We start from the raw sequence: 14,026 nt of genomic DNA on the forward strand, positions 1-14,026 counted from the left end.
AAAGCATATTCCGGAGCTGAAGGGATGGCTTTGTTGCAATGTGTCAGTACAGGTGTGGTCAGCCTGGCCTGCAGCATGAGCTCTACACACTGACACATTTTAACAAATCCATCCAGTAACTCAGGCCCATCACCTCGCCTGTATGCTACCTACCACTCCCAACATCCACCCTATTTAATTGTGAAAGAACCACACAAAGGCCAGAGACCAAACTTCATCAGTTTTATAGTGGCGCCCCTGTGTGGTGAAGTGTTCATGTACAGGCCACAGACGGGACACAGTGACATCACGTGGCGTAGAAACAATGGAAATACGATCATTAAGACACTTGGTGGTTGGCGCTTGTAGTTTAGCAGTTGGCCAGAATCGGATACAAAACCACACGTTCTGGCCCCTTAGGAAAATATAGAAAATAAAAATCACAATTTGTCCGAAGGTCGGAACGTCCCACAAGATAAATTACTCTGGAACTTTCCAGCAGTTTCTTCTTGGCAGCACATCAAAGTTGTGTATCAGCTGAAGTGCAGGAGGAAGCATGCAGTGCACAGACGCTCCAATCACTGTCACAACACAGCGGCAGGTGTACTACAACTCCCAGCATCATGTGCATTCAGAAGAGAATTTGATCAGGTGTGGAATACAGCACACGACAGCTGGGGATCTCCATGTACAGGAAGGGGTGAGACACTACCGCGACGAGTTGTCATATCCTCAGTATACATACGTACATAAATGTGGCAGTGTGGTGCGGTGCATCTCCTCCAGGCAGGGGCGTAATCAGAGTTGAGACACCCCCTCCCCCCCCCCCCCCCCAGCCACCGTGGGCCAGGTCCCAAGTAGAATGGCAATCCAGCCTGAAATATAAGCCAGGGCTGCACTCTGTATTCTGCTGGCTGAAGGCTTCCACAATTTCCTGGCCGACGACTGTGTACAGCCAGCAAAATGTGCAGCACCACTACAGTATATAGAGAGTCATTCTACACAAGAGCCAGGACCCAGTATGTTCTGCTGCATCACCCTCATCTGTGTATGGCCTCATACGGACGGTGTAGCCTCTGCACGGCTTCTCACTTGGTGTCCAATTCCTGCTCAGACCTGATGGATATTTCTCCTGCAAGCAGCAGATCACAGGAGGCCATGTTCCCACGTTGCATGCTTTGCGCAGAGGATGAGGCTCATGTCCATAGATTGTCATCACTTTAAATCAACAATATCTTCGTCGAAGGATGCGGTTATGTGATAGAGGCTGCCGCTGACCGGGGGGCTCTCTTCCACGCTGACAGTAGACTCTGGGTCGGAGCTGGTGGAGCAGTGCCGCTGACCCTCACAGTTACTTTCAAATGATTCTGAATTTATCCTTAGGGAAAAGAAGACAAGCAGCGGTGAGATGATGGTGGCCCTCCATGCCTCTTCTCAAGAGTGTTAATATAATTTGTAATAAACTTGGCATTCAGTACATGAATAAACGCCAGAAAATTTTCTTTTACAGTCCAAAATTTAGTTTATAAGAGACCAACATCAGTGTACAGACGGCATGTGATCTACAGGGAAGTGGTCAGCGGGTGGGACGCCGTATCCAGTGTGCACTGTGAAAGTGGATGGATAACAAACTAAGACAAATGCTGTACACAAGAGTGAAAAGCAGAGTAAGTGTCAAATAGAAAAACAGACTAAGGTGCATATGACCAGGGTCGGTCTGGCCTGGCGGGGTACCGGTGCATCTGGGCCATTGCTGAGAGAGGGACATCTTCATCATTCCCTTACAGCTCCTGCATTCAGCACAGCGTCCTTCTCTGTGTGAGTGCTTAGCTATCTATGGCTGCTTCACTCTCTGCACACAGCATTAGAAGATGAACCAGCCTGATTAATATGGGAGGCTCTGCAGACTGCTCTGTGTCTGTGAGGAGTCTGCAGGCACAGAGCGCTGCACAGTGACCAATGTGTGGCATAAAGTTTTAAGAAGCAGTGCTATTATGTCTACATTTGTTGACCTGGCCGTGGTGTACCACTAAAGGTACTGTCACACTTAGCAATGTACCAGCAATATGACGCGGTCAGGATCGCTGGTACATCGCTAAGTGGTCGCTAGTGAGCTGCCACACAGGCAGATCTCACCAGCGACATCGCTGGGGTCGGGGGTCGCTACTTACCTGTCAGGCGCGGCGATCCTGCGTCCTCCCGCCTGCGTCCTCGCTCGTCTCTCCACAGGAAGCGCCGCAGGAAGCTGATGACGAGAAGTGGTCCAGGACGTTCTCGCGCGATCAGCGATAACCAGCGGGGAGCCGGTCGGAGGTAAGTATCACACATAGCGATATCGCTAGCAATATCGCTGCAACGTCACTAGTTATAGCGATATTGCTAGCGATATCGCTTAGTGTGACAGGCCCACTACTCTAGTGCAGGATGCATCTTGGTGGAATGGAGACAGGATCAGATGAGGTAAGTAATAATATGGCTTTACTGTCATGTTTAGAATGTGTTTGTGCTGTGTATTCTCTGTACTGTATATTTGTGTACACTGAACTTGTTTCATGTGAGTTGCGGGACGAGCGAGCCTGGTGCTGGTGGGACGAGCGTGCCTGGTGCTGGTGGGACGAGCATGCCTGGTGGTTGCGCGACAAGTTTAGAATATGTTTGTGCTGTGTATTTTCTGTACTGTATATTTGTGTACACTGCACTTGTTTCATGTGAGCTGCTGGACGAGCGTGCATGGTGCTTGTAGGATGAGTGTGGTTGGTGCGACGTGCGTGCATGGTGCTTGTAGGACGAGTGTGGTTGGTGCGACGTGCGTGCATGGTGCTTGTAGGACGAGTGTGGTTGGTGCGACGTGCGTGCATGGTGCTTGTAGGACGAGTGTGGTTGGTGCGACGTGCGTGCATGGTGCTTGTGTGACTTGAGTCATGTGCGTATGATAGTTATGTGTACACAACTTGTTCTTATGACGTGTTATTTAGGGGTTTGGACCCATACCCAATTTTTGCACACGGGCCCTGTGCTCTGTTTCTATTCCTGACCTCTGTACAATATACATATTTAGAATTGCTAACGTTAATCTTCTGCCATATACTACAACGTCTAAGGGTACGTTCACACGGTCAGTAAACATTGTGGGGTGGACGCTGTGTACTTGTGCAACATCCAGATGTTACAGCATAGTGGATGGGATTTTAAGAAATTTCATGCCCACTATGTGTCCACAAACGCCATCGGCTTCCCTGCGGAGACGGACATGCGGCGCGTCTTTTCAGACCACAGAATGTCTGTTTCTCTTTCTGAATTCTCATGTGAGTGAGGCTTTAGTATGATGCGGTATATAAATTGCATTGCAGCGTTTATACTGCACAAAGGTCATATTTTGCTGGTGCTACTCGTCAGCGTGCGGCCAATAATCACTTTATGCTGCAGCTACAATGCACTACAAAGTAAGAATGTGGCTGCATTGCATCCAGCAAGTTTTGTGGACCATGGCACACAAGTGAGAAAAAACAAATCATTTTGATATTTTGCACCAGCAACCAGCGATCACATTTATTTACGTTCTGGTGCATTGAAGTCTGTTTGTAATGTGATCTTTGGCGCAACTTGAGTCGTGGGTAAATTATTTGTTTATAATTTTTTCTATGTTCGTAAGGGCAAATAAAAATAATCCCCTCTCCTCTGTGACCACATCACATTTGAAGTCACTTTGAGGGGTCTATATGATAGAAAATACCCAAAAGTGACACCATTCTAAAAACTTCACCCCTCAAGGTGCAGAAAACCCCATTCAAGAAGTTTATTAACCCTTCAGGTGCTTCACAGGAAAAATTTACTTCAGATCCAATTTGTTTTAATTTACCAAGGGTAACAGGAGACATTCGACTGCAAAAGTTATTGTACAATTTTGTCCTGAGTACGCCGATACCCCATATATGCAGTTCTACCACTGTTTGGGCGCATGGCAGAGCTCGGAAGGGAAGAAGCGCCGTTTGACTTTTCAATGCAAAATTGGTTGGAATTGAGATCGGACGCCATGTCGAGTTTGGAGAGCTCCTGATGTGCCTAAACAGTGGAAACCCCCCACAGGTGACACCATTTTGGAAAGCAGACCCCCCTAAGGAACTTATCTTGATGTGTGGTGAGCACTTTGAACCCCCAAGTGCTTCACAGAAGTTTATAATGTAGAGCCGTAAAAATAAAAAAAATTTTTTTCCACAAAAATGATCTTTTCGCCCTCAATTTTTTATTTTTCCAAGGGTAACAGTAGAAATTGGACCCCAAACGTTATTGTGCAATTTGTCCTGAGTATGCCGATATCATGTATGTGGGGGTAAACCACTGTTTGGGCGCATGGCAGAGCTCGGAAGGAAAGGAGTGCCGTTTGACTTTTCAATGCAAAATTGGCTGGAATTGAGATCAGACGCCATGTTGCGTTTGGAGAGCACCTGATGTGCCAAAACAGTGGAAACCCCCCCAATTCTAACTCCAACCTTAACCCCAACACACCCCTAACCACAATCCCAACCCCAACTGTAGCCCCAATCCTAACGAGAAAATGGAAATAAATACATTTTTTAAATTTTATTATTTTTCCCTAACTAAAGGGGTGGTAAAGGGGGGTTTGATTTACTATTTATTATTGTGTTTTTATGTTTGGCGGCTGTCACACGCTAAAAGACGCTTTTTATTGCAAAAAATAGTGTTTGCATCACCACATTTTGAGAGCTATAATTTTTCCATATTTTGGCCCACAGAGTCATGTGAGGTCTTGATTTTTGAGCGACGAGTTGATGTTTTTATTGGTACCATTTTTGGGCACATGACTTTTTTGATCGCTTTTTATTCCGATTTTTGGAAGGCACAATGAACAAAAGCCAGCAATTCATGAATTTCTTTTTTTTTGGGGGGGGAGGGGGGCCTACCATTCCACGTGTGGTAAAATTGATAAAGCGGTTTTATTCTTCTGGTCAGTACGATTACAGTGATACCTCATTTATATAATTTTTTTATGTTTTGGAGCTTTTGTACAATAAAAACTTTTATATAAAAAAATTATTTTTCCATCGCTTTATTCTGAGAGCTATAACTTTTTTATTTTTCCGGTGATGGAGCTATATGACAGGTTGTTTTTTTGCGGGACAAGACGATGTTTTCAGCCTTGCCACGTTTATTTATATCCGTCTTTTTGATCGCGTGTTATTCCACTTTTTGTTTGGCAGTATGATGATAAAGCATCATTGTTTTATTTGCCTTTTTTTATGGTGTTCACTAAAGGGGTTAACTAGTGGGACAGTCTTATTGGTCGGGTCGTTACGGACACTGCGATACAAAATGTGTACTTTTTATTGTTTTAGATTTTTTTTTTGTTATTTAAATATTTATTGCAGGAATAAATATACAGTGTATATATATATATTTTTTTTTAAATAATTTTTACAATTCAAATTTTTTTTATTTAATTCTTACTTTTACACCTTGTCCCACTATGGGACACTCATTTTGTGCAGAGTTGCATGCTCTAGAAGCTGTCAGCGCTGCAGCTTCTGTGCACTGACCTTGTGAAGTCTTCCTGACATGCACTGCGCATGACAACAAGTCTCTCAGGCCGGGAAACCCAGATGTCGTCATGACGCGGGGTCTCCGATCCAAAGGCAGAGGGGCTATACCGCTAGCGCAGATGATTCATCTGCACTAGCGGTGACGGAGCCTCAGACGCTGCAACCCGGGTCTGAGGCTCCGTCACTGAATGAAGGCACATCGTTGGCGCATGCAGATTATGGCATGCGTTGGCGATGCGCCTGATAATGGGGGTCAATGGCAGCGTTAACGGACTGCGTTACATCGCGTTATGCCGTGGTGTAACGCAGTCCGTCTAACGGACTGCCTTACGTAATGTGACCCCAACCTTACAGTATGTGGGCAGTTGGTGGGTTTGTGTGGCAGGGTGGCTTTTTTGTCCCGGTCCGGCCCTGTACGTGGGCCTGCTGGCCATCCCGTGCCGATGACTTTGGCCCTGGCCTCCTGACGTACTTTCTCCGCTCCCTGCTTCTTGCGTACGCGGCAGACAGTGAAGACACCCGTGACCCACCTCCAGTCTGCAGAGCACAGAGGCAGGCTTTCACTGCGTGTGATCCCAGCTGAGGAGAGAGGGAGGTGCTTCAGGCAAGCCGGACTGCCGGCATACTGAGAGATTCTATTGCTAACCTTCCCCCCTGAAAATTACCACTTCCCAGCATGTCCTATCAGATTCAAACCTTCAGGGTGTGTGCACACAAAGGCGTTTTTTAAGCGTTTTACCGGCAAAAACGCTTAAAAGAAGCATCCCATTCATTTTATTAAATTCTGCACTTTGTGCATATTGATGTGTTTTTTTTCCACGAAAAAAACGCATCGCGGTAAAAAAACGCAGCATGCTCATTAATTTCGCGGAAAAATCCGCATTTCTAACTATTTTCTATGAGACTGCAGACGCTCCGGAAAAAACGCATAGACGCGCGTTTTCTGGGAAGGCGTCCGGTTTTCAGTCAGGAATTTTTTGCATACGTGGGTACATAGCCTTAGGGTCTGCTGGGTAGCTTTGTTACAGTGAAAATGCTAGGACAGGTGTTGCATCTGAACCCGCAGCATGAAAAGTCACACTGTAAGGCTACTTTCACACTTGTGAAATCCAGCAGGCTAATCTGTCTAGGAAAAGCCAGATGGAATTCACAGGATCCAGCACTTTCCTGATACAGCCAGATGCTCCTATTGACTATAGTGGGAGGCCGGTCACAAGCCAGCAAAACAGGTGGCTGGAAACCACACCATGCTGAGGTTTGGCCGTTTTGCTGGTTCAATGCCAGATCCAGGTGGTCTCGCCTTATAGTTAATGGGAGCATCTGGCTGCATCACGCAAATCCTGTGAAACCCGTCTGATTAAAATGACGCAAATATTCACCAGAGTCTTCAGATGGAAAAGTTTATTGGAGTGAATCTGCCTTCCACCTCCACATACTGACTCTTTAAGGGTATTTCCCAAGTCAGTTGTGAAAGACCCTCTATGGGCGGATAGATGGCGGCAGAGATGGATTCATTGTAGGAAACATTTCCATTTGAAGTTGCTGGATAAAATTTTGCTTCACTTTGAATATTGTTTAGGCCTGTTTCACACTTCAGTTTTTTGCCGTCAGTTGCAAACCGCCAAAGTGTAAAAAAACAGATCCGTTTCCGTTTTGCAGCAACCGGATCTGTTTCTTCGACGGATCCGCAGCAGCCGCTAAGTGCATGAAATAGAGAGAGATTTTTTTTCGCCGCTCCCAGAACGGCTTTGGGGGTTAAACTGCATCACAGGGAAAATCTTCTGGGCATGCGCAGTTTAAAATAGTGGTCCGCCGCTGGAAAAAAACATTACATTGTCCGTCTACTCCAGCCGGCGGACGCTAAAATTCTAACGGGTCCGTCAAAAAAACGGATGCAACAGACGACCATCAGTCAAAATCCGCTGCTAATGCAAGTCTATGGGGAAAAAAACGGATCTGCAAAAAAAAAAATGGCGGATCTGTTTTTTTCTATAAATGACGGATTTTGACTGACGTCAAATAACTGAAGTGCGAAACAGGCCTTAAATGAAACCTGTCAGGTCCCCCAGAACCACCAGCATTTGTGTCTGCATATGTAAATTACCTGCCTAACAGTCCCTGTATTATATTAGACACATAAACACATCTGTAGAAAACTAAAGTCCATTTATGATTTGTAAATGAGGGCTTTGACAAGTTGTGGGGGCATTAGTGGCCCCAGACTAATCGGCCCTCTTAGATGTTATCACGCCCCTGTGAGTGTGATGACATGACTTACAAGCGCCGGAATCATTGCTAGCGCTATACTTACCTTGCACATGCGCGGCTTCTTTCCCTCACTGCACTGATCCTCTGACGTTGGGTGTACGGTTCTTCAGAGCGGTGCACTGCACATTATCGGGAGTGCAGGTAGACTAAGTCAAAGCCCTCATTTACGTATGATAAATGGACTTTATAAATATTTTTCCTCCAGATCAGTTTATGTATGTAATGTAATACAGGGATTGTTAGGCAGGGTGTTTATACATGCAGACACAACTGTGGTGGTTCTGAGGGCACGGGGGACCTGACTGGTTCCCTGTAAACTGGCTGAGGGGCTAGGTGGCCTATCTAGGACAAGGAATGTCACTACTACTGATTGTAAATAACAGATTCCATTATCAACTACAATAAATAAGTTGCTTAATAAGAAACACTTTGATATAGTGCAGTGCACAATACAGTTCTCTTTTGCACACTGTATAGTTTGCTGAAAGGCTCACGTTTTAGTAATAGGCCAAAAAATGAACAAATAATAAAACCATTTATGGTAGCCATAGGGTGGGCCCTAGACACCCCAGTCCGACCCTGCATATGACCCAGGAACAGGATCAGTGCCGTGAACACGGTATCCACCACTAGTTGGATATAGTGAAGGGGCGGGACCAGGAGCATCATGGCCACCAATAGGAATGAGACAGTAAGACCTTGTCTCCAAAAGGTCTAAACGGGGGCTATGATCTTCTTTTTTTTTTTTTAATCAGATAAATTTTTATTGATAACAATTACACCATATACATGACATCAAGCAATTGTTCACATATAAACATGTTTTTATAAACAAAAACAAAACTCCTCCCTCCCTTTTCCCCCCCTATCCCCCCTCCGAGATCCCTTCAGTGCCTTCCCCGTTCCTCGTCCAGTACTCTTTCCAACATCCATATATAGTTATGTAATGTGAATATCTTCCATATCCCAATACGTCCCTCCCACCCCTCTAACTCCATTCTACCCATGGCTGCCATATCTTGTGAAACACCTCAAGTTTATTTCTCTTAGTGTAAATACTTTTTTCCAATGAAATTATATGCTCCGCCTGCGCAAGAAAGTCCCGTCTAGTCGGAGGCTCCTCTCTGATCCAAAACCGGGCAATCAATTTCCTTGCTATGAACAACAGTCTAGCAATCGCCAGTTTGACCATAGCCGCCGCTGGGGGGCTATGATCTTCAATCATTTATGGAAACGTTAGCTACATATTAAACACCCTTTGTTCCATAATCCTTGTAGTGCATTGATAGTTGATATTGTGATGAATTACTCTGTAATGGAATTGTTTTTTAATGTTGTAGTATTTTATTATCAATATGTTCACTAATGTATTTCTCTTTTTCCTCTGTTAGAGCCAGATATAATTACCACGTCCTTACTGCCCTCCTGATTCAATACCACTGCTCTCCTGTGTTTCATTACCATCCACCCTGATTTCCTGCGTTCCGATTCCCGTGACAACCTGTGGAACGCATTCACCTCTCAGCTGACATGCACGCTGAGCACACGCTGACTGATAAATTCGAGTCACGCCCCTTACCAGTCACATGACTGGCACTTTGCGATGCTCTCCTCCACTAGCTACACAGTTACTAGTTGAGAGCTGATGTCACAAGAGGCATGGGTTAGTGTATCATTTCTGTTGGTGGTTGTAATGCTCCTGGTCCCGCCCATTCACTCACTATATCCATTATTAGTGGCGCTCATCAGTAACTAGCGGTGGATACCGTGTTCACGGCGCTGATCCTGTTCCTGGGTCATGCGCTTTGGTCTGTTTTTCTGTGTGACACTTATTCTGCTTTTCACTCTTGTGCATGGCATTTGTCTTAGGCCTGTTTCACACATCAGTTTTTTTAAATCCGCCGTTGTGCAAAAAAAACGGATCTGCCATTTTGCTTGGCGGATCCGTTTTTTTCCCATTGAGTTGCATTACCGGCGGATCTTGCTGGATGGGCATCCGTTCGATCCGTTTTTTTTGCGGATCCACCAAAGCTTTGGTGTCCGCCGACATGCCTGAATGGACCATACAACGTTTTTTCGGCAGCGGGATCCGCATTTGACATTGCGCATGCCCGGGGGATTTGCCTCGCTCGTAAATTTAACCCTAAACTCTGTTCTGGCGGCAAAAAAATTCTCTCTCTCCCTTTAAAATTATTCATTTGACGGATCCGTTAAAATAACGGTCCGGTGACGAACGGATCCATTGTCTGCCATTTTAGTGGATTTTAACTGAAGCAAAAAACTGATGTGTGAAATAGGCCTTAAATTGTTATCCACTCACATTCACAGTTCACACTTGATACTGCATCTAACCCGCTGACCACTTCCCTGTACATCACATGCCGTCTGATATAAGACTCAAACGTCTGTACAATTTGGGACTGTAAGTTAAAATATCCTGAGTTTATTCGCATACTGACTGCCAAGTTTATTACAAATTATAGTGATGGAATTGGACTCCACTTGAGCGCCGACTTCAGTATGGCCGTGGCTTTCTGGTCACTCCTCTCGTGAGTGGTCCTACCTCTATGCAATTTATATAAGTGGACACAGGGATGACACGGTTCCTCCTCTAATCATTCACGCCATGAGGACATGCGATGAACACAGACTGACGAAAAGACACTTCCTAAATCCTACAATCAATCCACATCTATTGCCCTACGGTGCATTTACTCTGCTCCCCGACCCGAATATGTTCACCACAAAGTGCAGCACTGTACTCGTCCCAGTATCACACATATTCTGTGTCAGTAGTGTAATTACATCACCCCACTCACCATGATCAGGTCGGGAGCAGACCACATGCCCAGTAATGGAGGAGCACATCTACTAACGTCATACCCAGAGCTGCAGCCGTCCTCTGCTCATACTGTATGTCTGGTAATGGAGGGACCTGTCAACTACAGTCACACCCAGAGCTGCAGCCGTCCTACGATCACAGTCGGACCTTTTTCTTGCCGCCTTTGTTGATGGTACTACCTGTCTGTACTCGATCTGCCGCTTTCTTGCTCCTTTCCTTCTTCTGCTGCTTTCCTGATTTGTTTCTTTGGGCGCTGGGTCCCTTCAGATCTGGATGCTGTTTCTGCAGAAAGACCTGAGGGAAAGACAAGAAATCATCATGTGTGCAGATGGCGTGTGGGGTGGAGGCTGCAGTTCTTACCTAGAAGCTCTTTTCTCGTCCGACTCGCAATCTCCTTGATCTCCATTCGGGACAAAGATAGAGAATGGGTGACAGGGGTGCAGGCAATGATGCCGGATGTGGGGGTGGTGATTTCCTTGGGCACAAGGGGAGACTTCAGAGGTCGCTCGATGCTTCGGCCCACAAGGTTACTGAGGGGAATCTTATAAATGTTCCGGCCCTGGACCTCGCCTGCAGAGTAACAGGAGAACATGGTGGCAGAATGTATTGTGTATGAAGCCTGACATTTCCCAGCTATGCTGCAATCCTCCATATAAGACCGGGGGTTTATTAGTGCAGGGGAGGGGTGTGGCTGTAGAGAGATGCTGGGATCAAGAAGCAGAAAAAGAGTGAATGGGTGAAAGGGACAGGAGTTGATCACATAATATAGTGCTAACATATTCCGCAGCGCTTTACAGTTTTGCACACATTAACATCGCTGTCCCCGATGGGCCTCACAATCTAAATTCCCTATCAGTATGTCTTTGGAATGTGGGAGGAAACTGGAGTACCCGGAGGAAACCCACGCAAACACGGGGAGAACATACAATCTCCTTGCAGATGTTGCCCATGGTGGGATTTGAACTCAGGACTCCAGCGCTGCAAGGCTGCAGTGCTAATCAGGCTGCAGTGCTAATGCAGTGCTGTGAGTGAGCCACCGTGTCACTCACATAAGATCACCTTCCAACCAATGACCCTCGCACCATGGTGGATGAGGTCGGTGCTACTTGTTCTCCATCCCACTCTAACGCCACAGCTGTCAATCAAGGAAGAGGAGGATGGAGCCAGATGAAGAACAAATAGGCGGCAACATATTGGCTTAGCTATGGGGGCTCCGAGCTCCTGTCACTGACTGCTCAAACTTCTTTGTGTTGACAAAATCACTTTAAGTGTTTGAGCGGGCCGATAGGAGAGGATGGCGAGCTTCAGGGCAACGGGGAAGCCTGTGTTTGGAGGGGACAGCAGGAGTTTGGCTGTAGGAACCGGTGGGTGGCATCGTAGAAGCCGTGGGGGTGGTGGGTGCTCGGATAGCCTGGCACCCTCTTGCAGTGGACACCATCAGAGGATCCCCACACTGGCCGTACCTTCTCCAGGGGTGTTGGGAAATGCCGGCAGGTCGTAGCCTGTGGGAGTCTGGGGGGAGCTGCGGCTGCTGGTGTCTCTGGAGCTGCTGTTGGAGGACGAGTCCATTGTAGTGGATGCTTTGAAGTAAATATCTGACTGAAGAAGAGAGCAGCTGTTACTATGACGATGCAGGGCTCATCAGTGACCCCAGACCTCTCTAGAGGTCCGCACGGACCCTGGGTTGTCACGAGGAGCCCCAGCCATTCTGTCCCTATTGATTACCTGGCAAGCATATGACATGTACGTCTTACCCGCGATGCCACGAGCTGCAGATCTGGTACGACCGCCGTATGCACCAAATTGCCATTGACAACAAGACGGATTTCTATGGAGTCTGTGGTGAAGGCGAGGATATAGGGAAACGCGCAAACTGTGGCACATAACAGTAATGTTAGCAGTTGCCCCCCTGGGATTCATCACTCCTGCACTCGCATGTACAGGGGTCTTACCTACGGCGTGAGGAACCTGGTTCCAGCTGAAGTAGAAGTCTGATGCAGAAGGCTGGAGGAGCGGGGAGCCGCCATTGAATGGACTCACCTTCTTATAGTAACAAGAATCTGGAAATGGAGAGGTCACATGAGAACCCCTGTGTCAGGGAGGAAGGGGTAACCCACCATACACGAGACAACACTAATCACTGCTGCCGCCATGGAGGATTCTCCCATCCATCACGTGAACCCCTTTCCCATATCACGGGGTCCCACTGCCTCCCTCATACATATCACGGGATCCCCCTCATACATCTGGGGGTCCCACTGCCTCCCTCACACACATCACGGGGTCCCACTGCCTCCCTCATACACATCACGTGGTCCCACTGCCTCCCTCATACACATCATGGAGTCTTCCTCACACATCATGTAGTCCCACTGCCTCCCTCATACATATCATGGAGTCTTCCTCACCCATCACAGGGTCTCATTGCCTCCCTCATACAAATCACAGGGTCCCACTGCCTCCCTCACACACATCACTGGGTCCCACTGCCTCCCTCATACACATCACGTGGTCCCACTGCCTCCCTCATACACATCATGGAGTCTTCCTCACACATCATGTAGTCCCACTGCCTCCCTCATACATATCATGGAGTCTTCCTCACACATCACGGGGTCTCATTGCCTCCCTCAAACAAATCACAGGGTCCCACTGCCTCCCTCACACATATCATGGGGTCTCCTGCACACACAACACTGTGTCCCCCTCACACATCACAATGTCCCTCTCTTCCCCCCCCCCCCCCTCACATATCAAAGGGTGCTCCTCACACGTTACGGAGTCCCAATGCCCCCATTACACACATCACGAGGTCCTCGTCACACATCACATAGTCCTCCTCATACATCCGGAGTACGACTGTCGTCCTCACTCACATCACAGGGTCTCCCGTCTCCCTGCCCCCTCATACATCACGGAGTCCCAATGCACCCCTTACACACATCACGGAATCTTCATCCCTCATCACAGGGGCTCTTGTTCCCCTCACACATCACAAGGTCTCCCGTCCCCCTCGCACACACATCACAGGGTGTCCCGTCTTCCTCACACACACACACACGAGAGGGTCTCCCGTCCCCCTCACACATAACGGGGTCTCCCTCACAAATCACAGGGTCTCCCTCACACACACATCACAGAGTCTCCTGTCCCCCTCACACATGTAACAGAGTCTCTTGTCCCCCTCACACATTATGAGGTTCTCCACTCACAGTTGTAGCACAGCAGGATTCCCGCTTCTCCATCTTCATAAACATCAATCGCTGCAACAAAATGAACCTGAAATGAGAAATGGAATATTCTGGGTAAAAGGCACACTGCGACTCCCACCTCTTATGTCAGACCCACAGCCTGGCATGATTACAAGTGTGAGGGCCTC

The 14,026-nt window shown here is 47.3% G+C and overlaps 1 protein-coding gene across 9 annotated transcripts in view; it reads right to left on the reverse strand.

Moving 5' to 3' along the window:
• Nucleotides 1-208: 208 nt before the first annotated feature.
• Nucleotides 209-14,026, reverse strand: part of GARNL3 (GTPase activating Rap/RanGAP domain like 3) — a 222,766-nt gene continuing 208,948 nt past the window's right edge. For 7 of the 9 annotated variants that reach the window (XM_073558622.1, XM_073558613.1, XM_073558654.1 and 4 more), the window contains 7 exons: nt 13,860-13,926; nt 12,600-12,707; nt 12,402-12,520; nt 12,111-12,246; nt 11,008-11,217; nt 10,827-10,941; nt 209-1,357 (listed from right to left, as the gene is read on the reverse strand). In XM_073558622.1, coding sequence (XP_073414723.1) covers nt 1,195-1,357; nt 10,827-10,941; nt 11,008-11,217; nt 12,111-12,246; nt 12,402-12,520; nt 12,600-12,707; nt 13,860-13,926 — 918 coding nt within the window. In that variant the 3' untranslated portion in view covers nt 209-1,194. Of the gene's footprint in view, nt 1,358-10,826; nt 11,218-12,110; nt 12,247-12,401; nt 12,521-12,599; nt 12,708-13,859; nt 13,927-14,026 lie in introns of those variants that run through there. The other 2 variants (XM_073558646.1, XM_073558661.1) reach the window with 2 other exon arrangements.

This window comes from Dendrobates tinctorius, unplaced genomic scaffold, assembly GCF_039654945.1.
Source record: "Dendrobates tinctorius isolate UK_male_01 unplaced genomic scaffold, ASM3965494v1 ptg000013l, whole genome shotgun sequence".
In the NCBI taxonomy this organism is placed as follows: domain Eukaryota; kingdom Metazoa; phylum Chordata; class Amphibia; order Anura; family Dendrobatidae; genus Dendrobates; species Dendrobates tinctorius.